Here is a 12106-nt window from a genome sequence, read left to right as displayed (position 1 = left end):
TCCGTACTGTATTCAACTCGGGACGTTTTACAATGGGTTAAATCCCATGGCAAAACAAATGCTCGATGCTACTGCGGGCGGAGCCTTCACAGCTATGACCTATAATGAAGGATATGAAATCCTAGAAAAGATTTCGGCAAACAATGGATATTGGGCCGACCCACGTGCTCAGTCACTGAAAAAGACTGCGGAGATACATGCTGTAGATGCATACACTGCATTAACAACACAACTTATCTCCATGACCAATATGTTACTTAAGGGCCGTTTACCAAACACTTATCCGGGTAAGCGTTTACCATAGTATTATAGTAAATTGTTAAGATAATATTAGGCAACATAACAAATTTCATCTTTATAAACACAACAGATTCTTTAGACGAAGTTAACGAAATTTAATAAGTAAATCATTCAGTTAATCTTTGTATAACATATATTGACAAAATGTCATTTGAAAGCTTCTCAAAATCAAATTCATCATATGGAATTGTGAAGAATTGATTCAATGGCCCGTTTGTTAACAACTCAGGGGCCGTTTACCGAATACTTACCTGGTAAGCGTTTACCGGTAAAATTCAACACTCTCACTTTCTTACCCGGTAAGATTTTAATCTATCAAAACGGCATTGGATACAACAATTTACCTAGTAAGTGCTAACCGTGGTAAGAATCATCGTCCTCACTTACCGGATAAGACTTTCGATCCTTGCCTCGCTCTTACCGGTTAAGATTCTTGGTCCTCATATTCATCCGGTTAGGTAATGTGACTTAGCAAGCACTTACTCGGATAAACAACCCCTAATGAGCTTAATAAGAATACAAGACTATTTACTAATGGCTTAATTTTATAAAAAAATGACTTATTCAGAAAGTTATGATTTTTTTTTTCCATATCTACCATTCCAGTTATAAAACACATTCATTCCATATATGGAAAAACCATTTCCAAATAAAAATTAAAAATTAAGGTCATGATAATTATAAACTAATTTATATTTTATTATAAACTAACTTATAATCTAATTTATTAAAACAATAGCGTCTCGTCTGTTTTGAAGGAATATAATGGATTTAGAGAGATTTGTATTTCAAATCAATTCCAATCCTATGTTTGGTTTGTTGGATTATTCGAATTTGAAATCCTATGATTTAATTGAAATCCTACAAATATAGGATTTTAAAATTCTGTAACGAGTGCTCAAGATTTCACGGGATTTCGATATGGAATAAGGTTTTAAAAAATGTTGAAAACATATATTTTATAATAATCGATTAATAAAAATGTAAATTAATTATTTTTATGATTATTTGTAGTTTTCTAAAAAATTATTTATAAATAATGGAATTCAATTTCATTCCAAATCCTACAAACCAAACACACCAATGATTTCAAATTCATTCAAATCCAGATCCCTCTATGAGATTCAAATCCCTCAAAAACAATCTTACAAGCCAAACAAAATATAAGAGTCGGGAGTTCTTGTTTTTCGATTATACCCTTGAATATTATTACTTATTATTAATTTTGAAAAACAAAAACTTGTAAAAGGAATTAAATTATTGATTTCGTTGTTCGTGGGGAACTTTTGCCGATAAAACGACATGGTTATATAAAACTCGAATCATTAAGTATCGTAACTGTTATATATGTGTTTAAACTGTGCTTTTTATATTACTCTTATAGAAATACAACAATTAAAAGTTGGGAGATTAATATTTTAGCATGATATGTCGTTCAAACGCAAAATTGAGAGATAAAAAGGTAAATTGTGTAGACGGGAAAAAATCCCCGATAGAGATGGGGATTGAGATCCCAGTTGCGGTCTCTAATCTGAATACATCACCGACTTGGTGAAGTAAAAGTCCTAGGTCGACCCTTTTGCCTTCTAGATACCGATAAACCAAACACCTAGGAACGACTCTCTTCTCAAAGCTAAAAACAGATGACTATAAGCAACTTCTTTCCCAATCGACTGTATTAACAAGAAAATTCAAGATTTGCGTAAATCTTATTCGTTGAAGCGATCATACACCCTGGTTTCTCGAAAGCGACCAAAATCTCCTCTTTGGACCAACCCCATTTTTAGATCGATTTTCTCGTCCCCTTGACAACATGAACAACCCGAAAGAAAACTTGTTTTTGAAGTATTGAATCCCATTCTCTTCACATCCCTAACGACCTTTCAAAATCTATCACCGGTTGTAAAGGAAGTTCTTCGAACATTGCTACAATACACGATTTGGGCTTTAAAATGTTGGGAAACACATAAAAGAAGTAGCAACGTTAGAAAGAAATGTTCAGAAACTGCAAGGCAAAAGGTCGTGTGAGAAGTGAAGTTATAATGAAAAGCGTAAGAAGTAAGATGATAGGATAGCAATCCAAAATGGATTCAACTGCAAGGAAAAAGATCGTGTGAGAAGTGAAGTTATAAAAAATGAAGTTATAATGAAAAGCGTAAGAGATCTGAACCCTTGATTACTTTCAATCTCATGTCTACCCATGAATTTGCTTTTTAGAAGAGAGTTGATCTAGTGTATCCTGATGCACCTCATTAGTGTTGACATTCAATTAAGATTGACTAAGGTTGAAGATCTTTTATTACGCTTCTCACTGGAACTCAATCCTCACCTCAACTGCAAATGTTTTTTGAATTTTCATTCCAAACCTAATGAATTCTGCACCTCTTTCATTCCAAAACAACATGGCAAACCCATTTCAATCGAAAATGGATTCAACTACCGATCGACTCCACAATGAATTTCTGCACCACTTTTAGATCACTCGATTGTGACTGATAATTGATGATAAACAAATGAAACCCCACATTGCAACAAAATCTATCTTTCCCGATTGTTCCTTCTATTTAGAGAAATTGGCCAAAATAGTCATTTCTCACTCCTAAATTGGTCTCCTAGTCATTTCTCTCCCGAATTTACCCAAATGTCTCTATGTCCGCAAGTCCCACATCCGCCACTTGCAGACTCAACTAAAAGACAAAAAAGAAATTCAAATCATAAACTTGGCTATTGCAATTGTGGACCTGAGTCAAATCTGATAATTTTTTTTGTCTTTTAGCTAGGTCCGCAAATGGCATACGTGGGACTTGCGGACATAGTATATTTGGACAAACTAGGGAGAGGAATATCCGAGAGACCAATTTATGTGAGAGAAATGACTATTTTGTCCGATTTCCTTTTTATTTATACCCTTTGTTCTTCTCTCTCTCAATCATGGAAAGCCCATCATTCATCTTGTTTTATTTTGATGAACTTTAACCAAAATCATAAGGGGCTATCTAGTATGTTGGACTTCCCAGTAAATAGTTAAAAATGCTATACATAGCACCAAACAAGCAAAAAAAAAAAATCCAAGTACAAGAGGGGGAGCGTATAAGTGCCGTTTACTAAAGGTTTATTTGGGTAAGTACTTACCAAGTTACATTATCTTACTCGGATGAGTACGGTAAGTATCAATAATCTTATCCGGTAAGAGCGAGAAAACGAGCGAGAAAACGACCGAGAGTCTTACCCAGTAAGTGAAGAAGACGACTCTTACCACAGGTAACACTTACTGGGTAATTTGTTGCATATGATGCCGTTTTTGTTGACTAAAATCTTACCGGATAAGTAAGTGATGGTGTTAAATTTTACGGGTAAGTGTTTGGTAAACTGCCCCTAAATCGCTATAAATTTTGTCTTGCAATTCTCTTTGTATCTTTATCTCAATTAGTTTTTTTCCTCTCTCTTCATATTACAAATCTATGGGGTTTGGTCATTGTTTTCCTTATGAAATGTTTTTAAAACAATTTCTAAATCAAGAACACCATCTCATCATAAGACCCATTGTGGAGAAACAAATTGAAACAACACAGAAACATGTCAACCATAATTACTTTCATCTGACAAACAATTAACATTTAAATAGATCGAAAAAATACCTCGGTGAAGAACGATAACCTTTTCTTTACTTCAATCTACAAATAAACGCTTGGTGAAGAACGATGAGAGACAGATGAGATTGACTTTAGGGGCCGTTTAGAATAAACGCTTATTGGATAAGCGCTTACCGACAAGAGATATCACCCTTACTCACCTTATTGTGTAACATTCTCGGCCATAAAAACGGATGGTTGGTAAGCGTCTTAAACCCGGTAAGCACTTCCCTCATTTATTGGGTAAGACTCTCGGTCTTTGCTATGTCTCTTACTGGATAAGATTGTCGATCCTATCCATGCTCAATCGGTAAGATAAGTGATATAAGTAAGCGCTTACCAGTAAGTGTTTAGTAAACGGCCCATAAGATAGATTAAGATCAACAACCTGGGATCGATAGAGATCGTGGATCAATTTAGGTTAATCGTTTGGGAGAGGCCAGGATTTAGAAGCGAGGAACGGGGAGGATCCGATTTGAGAGAGGCATGCAATAATCTGGAGAACAATAAGGGTGCGTTTGGTGCGCAGACAGGACAGGACATCTGTTCAGCGTTTGGTAAGACATGACAGGACAGGACAAGATAGTACTGGTTAAAATGACCAATTTACCCCCAGTGAGTTGTTTTGTGTTTTTTTACTAAATAATCAAATATAAAGCTATGTTAAAGCTCCCATGTGCGACAATCAAAATATGTTCAAGCATCTAAACATAGCAATCCCAACATGTAATAGCAGTAAATCAATTTTTAAGCATACTGTGCATACAGAATTCGTGTAGAAGACATGGGTTTGGAAGCATACTGTAACGTTCGTATTCACTCGACAAAGATCTCAAGAACAATAGGGTGATCATTGATTGATCAAAAACCCACCAAAACCCATATATTGACATACTACGCTACATCTCAAAACTATATGAAATTATATCTAACTTACAGTAATTCAACTTGAATCGTATTCACTCGACACCAATAAAAATGCCAAATTTTCATCAGAAAAAGACTATACATAAATCAATAAAAAATTCTATGTCGAAGTTATAACACAGACGAAAATTGATGGCAGATCTAGGGTTACAATCACAAGTTTGGTGCATTAGAAGAAGACAATGAAGAATAGATAAAGACAGCGAGAGGAAGAGGGCGGAGATAGCGAAAGAGATAGAGACAGAAAGAGTGAGAAAGGGAGAGGGATACCTGATGGTGGAAGAAGAAAACCCTTGTCTTTCGCTGCTGCTGTGTACTGGCGAAAATGGTGAAGAATACCACTGTAGGAGAAGGTAGGGTGCGATGGAGACAGAAAGAGTGAGAAAGGGAGAGGGATACCTGGTGCTGCTGTCACCGATCGCCGATTGATGAAGGAGAGGTAGGGTGGGATGGAATGGAGGAGCGATGGAGAATGGAGGACCGATGGGGAAGGACGCACGAGATGAAGTGAGGGTAGATTAGTAAAAAAAACCTTGTTCTACTTAGTTCTAGGGGGGTAAGGGTAAACACCCATGTCCCACCTTTGTTCAGGTTAGTTCCACTTAATAACACACCAAACATGGGACAAGTGTGTCCTGTCATGTCCTGTCCCTATTCCACGCACCAAACGCACCCTAAGAGACAAATAAGGAGTGGGTTCACCTCTTATTTCATCAGAGGATAGTAAGTGATAAGAGGTCTGAAAAAAGGAAAAAAGAAAAAGTCTGATTTGGTTGACATCTATCATACAAGTGATAAGAGGCCATTAAGAAGATTTTTTTTTAAAAACAAACAAGGTCTTATTTCAAACAAAACTTAATGCAGAAAAATGTTTGATTAAAAAGTGTGTAAATGAAAGATATCAACACCACAATCGCAAATACAAACTTGAAATGCGAAGAGACAAGGTTTAGAGAAACTTCACAAACGATGTAGCATGGTTCACCAAAGCTCGGCTACATCCAGACCGAGACACCTTATCGGGACGATCCACTGTAAATGTTCTTTTACATCGGAAGAACAAAAATCGTTATGCACACAACGATTTACAAAGATGAACATTTTCTTAACTTCTGGTTAGGGATATGTGGATGCTTACAAATGAGAATATCAAATGGAAGCTAAAGTGGTGAAATTTTTCTATCTTTGGATGAATATGGAATCAATGCATGAAACTTGAGAAAGATTTTGATTATAAACCAACTCCCTTCTTCCTATTAGATACAAACTCAACCTCCATTAAACGATTCGACTACCTAGTTTTCATTTTGATGACCATAGTGGTAAACTTCGCAAGGATGAGTTTACCTTCAAACCTAAGGTGACGTTTGGTTCACATAATGTTTTTGGATGGAATGGAATCTGTCAAATAAAATTGGAATGGAATGATGTCACGTTTGACCACTTGTTTGGTTGGCAGAATTGGAACGGAATCTGTTAAAGGAATTGGAATGAAATTAACGTAAATGACTAAAATACCCTTGCTAAACAGATATAGCATCTGGAAATCAATATAGCAAACAGATACAACATCTAGAAATCGAAACCATAGAAACCATAGATCGAGAGAGTAGGGTGAAGCATAAATCAAACCATACAACATCAAATAAATCGGACCATAACCAAATTGAAATGATAAATCAAACAGAAATCAAACATAAATCGAACCAACAAACTAAAATCGAACAAAAATCGAAGCATAAACCGAACAATAAATCCCTTAAATCATAGAGACAGTTGATGGAGAAGACGAGAGAGTATTTTCAAACTTGTGAAGACGAAATTGAACCTGCGTGAAAGACGAAATCGAACCCTGGTGCCGCAATGGAGAAGACAAGATGTTCTCGAGAGTTTTTCCAGATCGACGAGAAAAGGTGTCAGTTGTGAAAGGTATTAGTGTATATTTGGAGTTAAAAGGTATTTTGGGAATTATGAACAGGTTAAATTCCATTCCATTATAATACCATGTATATCTCATGATATGTCAAAATCCCTCATTCAAGGAATTTGATGGAATTTAAAGATTCCTTCCACTAAAAAGAATGAACCAAACAAAGGAATGGAATGTGGTCAAAGGAATTCAACATTCCAATTCCATAAGATCCTGAAGGAATCTATGAACCAAACGCCACCTAAGATTGATGGTCAAAGCCAAATCATGCACCCCAAATTTGCAATATAGGGTTCGGTTGTCATTTGAAGGAATGTGGTATATCTAGCTTTCATATTACAGAGTCAAGCAGTCTTGTATTATTGAATAAATACAAGGAAGGAAATCTATTATTCTACACTCATTACACCTCTACAAGAATAGAAGACATAGTGAACACTAGGGGACTCTTTGTTAGCAGCTTAATAGTGACTTACAGCTTATTCGGTCAGCTATATATGATTGTTCGGTAGTGGCTTATTCAATAACCTTCTAGGGGGAAGCATTATGCAAAACGTCATGTTTTTTCCAAACCTACCCCTCCCAATTAAAAAACACACTCCTATCTATCAACACCCCCCCCCCCAAAAAAAAACACGAAAACCTTCCCAATCTATACACAAATTTAACCACACATATAGGTTTATCCATACAGGACTTAATGAAAAACCAACCAAACAACCCCTAGGATTGCAGATTGCTTCTATTCAGTTGTCTCAAAATTTCCAACTTAATCTTCCGTGAGGAAAAAAATTACTCATTCTTGTTGTGAATTGGGTTTTGTGGTTAGAATTACTTGGATAATTTTCTAGACCGTGTTTGGAAATCGCTTTCCATATACCGTATTTCGTCCCTATTATGCCTTGGGTTTACACGAAATCAGTACCGGGATAATCTAGAATAATCATACGTGAAATAAATATGGCACCAATTTCGTATATATAGTACTTAGATCACAAAATTATGTATTTATAAGAGAGATCGACAGTTATGGCGGTTAAACGGTTGTAATCGTTAATGGATAAGGTCAAAAGATAGTTACAACCAAATCTTAAGTTCTGGAAAATACATCTTCAACGACAGCTGAAGGCTTTTAGCGATGGCCTTCATGGATGGCCTTTCAGCGACAGTTGAAGGCTATTCAGTGATAGCTAAAGGCCTTTCAGCGACAGCTGAGGCTCTTCAGCGATGGCTTATCAACGGCTGAAAGCATACAAGACTTAGAAAATTTCCAAGTCTTTTAGAACTTAAGGGCTCAGCTCCTAGGAACCCCGCAAGGGGGCGCGGCCTCCTTGATCCCAGCTTTATGGTGATCTAAGGTGATAGGGGAAACATTTGTGAGTGTGCACTCCGCACCTCCTAACTCACATATTTTTGTATCATTGCCACAATCGATCTCAAGTAAATCACAATTACACCAAATAGTTGATGACACTAAAATCACCAACAATTCTTAAACTCATCATTACATTTTTCTTTATACAAGTACTCACCATTAACTCAACCTAAGTAGATAATGGACTTCTATCTATGTCAATAAATTTTAGAAATATGAAACAATTTTATGTTCTATGAGAATAAAGTATCATGCATGTGAACAATAATCAATTAAAACAATTCAAGCCTCAAGAGTGAATATATTGAATTGTAAATAAGAGCACCTCATTAGTAATATCTGAAAAACGTACCTCTACAAAGAAATCATGGGGCCTTGTCTTCGAAGAGAACTTTATAGAAGCGTTTTCTTTCCTCGGGATCAAATATACCACCAAGATCATCATCTTCTGTGCCATCTTCATCATTGACAGGGTCTTTTTTCCCTTGTTTCATTGCTATCATGCCTTTCTTTCTCTGCTTTTCTAAATTTAGCATATGGTGCCTTCTATTATACTCATGAAGTCCCTCCTGCATCAGTTCCCCAAATTTCTCCTTTACAACCACAAGTGGATCTTTGACAAGCAGTTCTGACCCTCTATATCCTTCTCTAAGCAGAACAGTATAAATTTGATATTTATTTGAAACGTAGAAGATTCCAGGATGCTTGAGCAGCAAAACATTTAACTTTTCTGGTAAACAGAATTCCCTCCTGAAATGACCTAGCTTGATGATTGATGCCTTCTTCCATAGTGTAAGAGATAGGAATTCATGCACTAAACCAATTGTTCTCTTCTCTAATTCCCTTGACCCCTCTTCTAAACCTCTGGGATCCACGTAAGGGGAAATGTAAGGATATGAATCGAATTCACGAAATCTCTCCCATGATTTTACCCAACTTGGGGGCAACGAACATGGGAACGATGGCTTGCAACCCTGCTTTTGAGCTATTCTTTCAATGGTAGAGACTGCCAGGTCTGGCTTCCAGGCGGTGAGCTCAATTTCCATTGAACTCTTCCTCCCACTATAATTGACGACTCGAAACATATCAAGATGCTTCGGTATGATTCTTATCAAATAATCATCCGGTAATCCTAAATATCTCTTCAATTCATTGAGTTTTGAGACACTGAGTCTATGATTAGAAACCATCATCAATACCTTGGCTAATCTCTCAACAAATACTGTTTCCTGCATATCCTTTACGGATTCTTCTTCTTCTACCAGACAGAGCATCTTTTTGGTCAACCGACAATGATATTCATCATTTTCAAGGTGTATTTCAAAGCAACATGGGTATTTCTTAATCCAATTGAGGGCTTTCCCTTGAAGATCAAGATTTTTGAACTTCTTCTGGAGGAAACTAACCGATGCCACCTGATCAGGACACTGCAAGATTATGTTTTTAATTTGGTTATTTACAATCCATCGACGGTTTCTAGTTAAGGAAGCTTCAAGATCTGGGTCTTTTTTCATAGACCATAGAGAGAACCTTCGGAGAAGATGAAGATGCCACGGAGGAAAACAAATCGCAGAAGCTGAAAATTTTGGATTCTGCACATAAATATTGATTACCATTTTCCCACTTTGCATCTTCATTATTTTACCGAGACCTAATCCTGTTTGAAGAAATAGAAAAATTATATAATATAACACAAAATCTTCTCATCTATTTATTGGGGATAATTTCCACAAACTGATGCAAACATGTCCCAAACAATAATACTATTAACATGTACAAGTGAAACCCAACAATGATGCAAAGTAAGCGGTAGTATTCAAATATCCCAAACAGATAACAATGCAAAATAATGATAACCAACAACATACATGCAATGGAACACACCTAAAGAAGACAACGATTAACATGATTCAACTATTGTGAAATGGCGTGCATCCACAGGGAAGAGACTAAGGGGCCGTTTACCCAACGTTTACCCGGGTAAGCGCTTACCAAGTCGCATTACCTTACGGGATGAATATGGTAAGAATCAAGCATATTACCCGGTAAGAGCGAGACAAGGATCAAAAGTCTTACTCAGTGAGTGCGACGACTCTTACCCCGATAAGCGCTTACCGGGTAAATTATTGTATACTATGTCGTTTTGGTAAACTAAAATCTTACCCGGTAAGTACATAATAGTGTTAAATTTTATCGGTAAGCACTTATCGGGTAAGTGTCTGATAAACGGCCCCTAAGCTTTTATATATTGATAATCAATAGAGGCACAATTACAAACAGTTCACCTTTAACAAAGATGCAATAATCAATCACAAGGCATCCTCCTAATGGCACCCACACTTGTCCATTGTCGCAGAAGAGAAGAAGCAAAACAAGAGCCAAACTAAACTAAGCCCTAGATTGAGCATTTAACCTTCTGCCCTTGTATGCGACCTGGAGGTTGCATAGTTGCATATGGAGCTTGCTGATAAGTGTGACAATTGTTAATGTTATAGCAACATTCCCTTTAAATTTAGGAACATTATCAACTCTAATGAGAACAATATAATTCCGGTTCGTATTAACAGTCATAGTTATACTATTTTTAAAGTTACCCCGGGTCACCTCAATAGTTTCTATTATTAGTATTATGTTTCATGTTTTAGCTAGTCCCAGTTATCTTGTATAAGAGTTCATTAATGCTGATGATGAATTGATCAATTTGTTTGGAATGCATGATATTTGACCATATTAAAGTATTTGGTACAGTTGTATACCGTATAAGTGTTCCTAACTATGTGTGGTTGATTAAATTTTAAATTTGCTTTAACATGGTTGGGTTAGTTAGAATTACAACATTCTGTTGTCACCGATAAAGGTGAAGAATGCATGGCTTTCCGAAACGCTTGAGTACCCTTTTTATTTTATTGACTCTTCGGAGTAAGTTCCTTGGCTTGGACAGGGCATTTAGTACATGTCAGATGCGAGCCCCTCCTTGGGCGGATTCCTTGCTTCTCAGCCTACGAGGTATTAGCAGCCGTTTCCAGCTGGGGGTGGATAATATAAATCCAATGCAGATGCTAACAAATTAGACTGTTAGACAATTGAATTGATAAACGTAGATGACGAGAACCTAATCGATTTGAATGTACATTTATCATCATCTTCTTTTCTAATTTGTTTTAGCTTTTGGTTTTATGCATACTGATTACAGGTTAGGATTTGAATTCACTGTCATAAATTTTCAAGTTCATTTGGTTATATACCTTCGATGTTTATGATTAGGTAAGTGTATATCTAATAAGATGATGTGGGTTTTTATCATAAAGAAGATGGAGGAGAAATAAAATTAGACAAGTCGGGCATTTTTACAAACACTTGGCATACATGACTTCTTAACTCTAAAATAATTTAATGATAGGCTTATTATATCTTTCATCCATGAAAACGGTGAAGGCAAAACACAGAGATCACAGCATAAGCAAAACTACAAAATAAAAATCCCAGTTCATATGGTAAGCAAGACTACAAAATAAAAATCCCAGTTCATATGGTAAGCAAGACTACAAAATCAAAATCCCAGTTCATATGGTAAGCAAAAAACAACAGAACAGTTAAATTTTCTAAACCGAAACACATAATTTTTATTCACAGCAAACAACATATAAATCAAAAGCAAATTTCAAACAATATAAAACCATTAGTCATCAAAATAAACAAATCCAAATCATCGAAGCCCACACAAATAAATGAATTCGCATTGTTCATACCTGAAGAAGAAAATAGATGAGGAGAGATAGTTATGACGGAGATACTCAAGCTCCAACGGCGATAGGAAAAGAGTCAATGAGTCTAGGGGTGGAGCCAGGATTCGAATCCAGGGGTCCTCTTAATTCGTAGAAGTTATTATGTAAATTAGTCAATCACAAGTATACAACCCTACAAGAACAGCACAATCTTTTA

General features: G+C 36.2%; 1 protein-coding gene across 3 annotated transcripts; it reads right to left on the bottom strand.

Annotated features, from left to right (window-relative positions):
- Nucleotides 1-1927: 1927 nt before the first annotated feature.
- LOC112514036 (protein WHAT'S THIS FACTOR 1 homolog) lies at nt 1928-12106 on the bottom strand. Of its 3 annotated transcripts, none has more exons than XM_025120327.1 (3): nt 11914-12106; nt 8517-9821; nt 1928-2226 (listed from the first exon to the last, which is right to left on the bottom strand). In XM_025120327.1, the coding sequence occupies exon 2, from the start codon at nt 9799-9801 to the stop codon at nt 8530-8532; it is 1272 nt and encodes a 423-aa protein (XP_024976095.1). In that variant the 5' UTR covers nt 9802-9821; nt 11914-12106; the 3' UTR covers nt 1928-2226; nt 8517-8529. The 3 variants fall into 3 exon arrangements, with proteins under 3 accessions (XP_024976095.1, XP_024976094.1, XP_024976093.1); XM_025120326.1 differs by lacking the exon at nt 1928-2226 and adding an exon at nt 5981-6332; XM_025120325.1 differs by lacking the exon at nt 1928-2226 and having other exon boundaries at nt 8280-9821; nt 11914-12105.

The sequence above is a fragment of the Cynara cardunculus genome (genome assembly GCF_001531365.2).
Source record: "Cynara cardunculus var. scolymus isolate 2C chromosome LG 6, CcrdV1, whole genome shotgun sequence".
Taxonomy (NCBI): domain Eukaryota; kingdom Viridiplantae; phylum Streptophyta; class Magnoliopsida; order Asterales; family Asteraceae; genus Cynara; species Cynara cardunculus.
This window is presented reverse-complemented; position numbering and strand designations above follow the sequence as displayed.

Bases quoted from the DNA above. Each gene is read 5' to 3' on its own strand.
- LOC112514036 (XM_025120327.1), bottom strand. From the start codon at position 9,801: ATGAAGATGCAAAGTGGGAAAATGGTAATCAATATTTATGTGCAGAAT.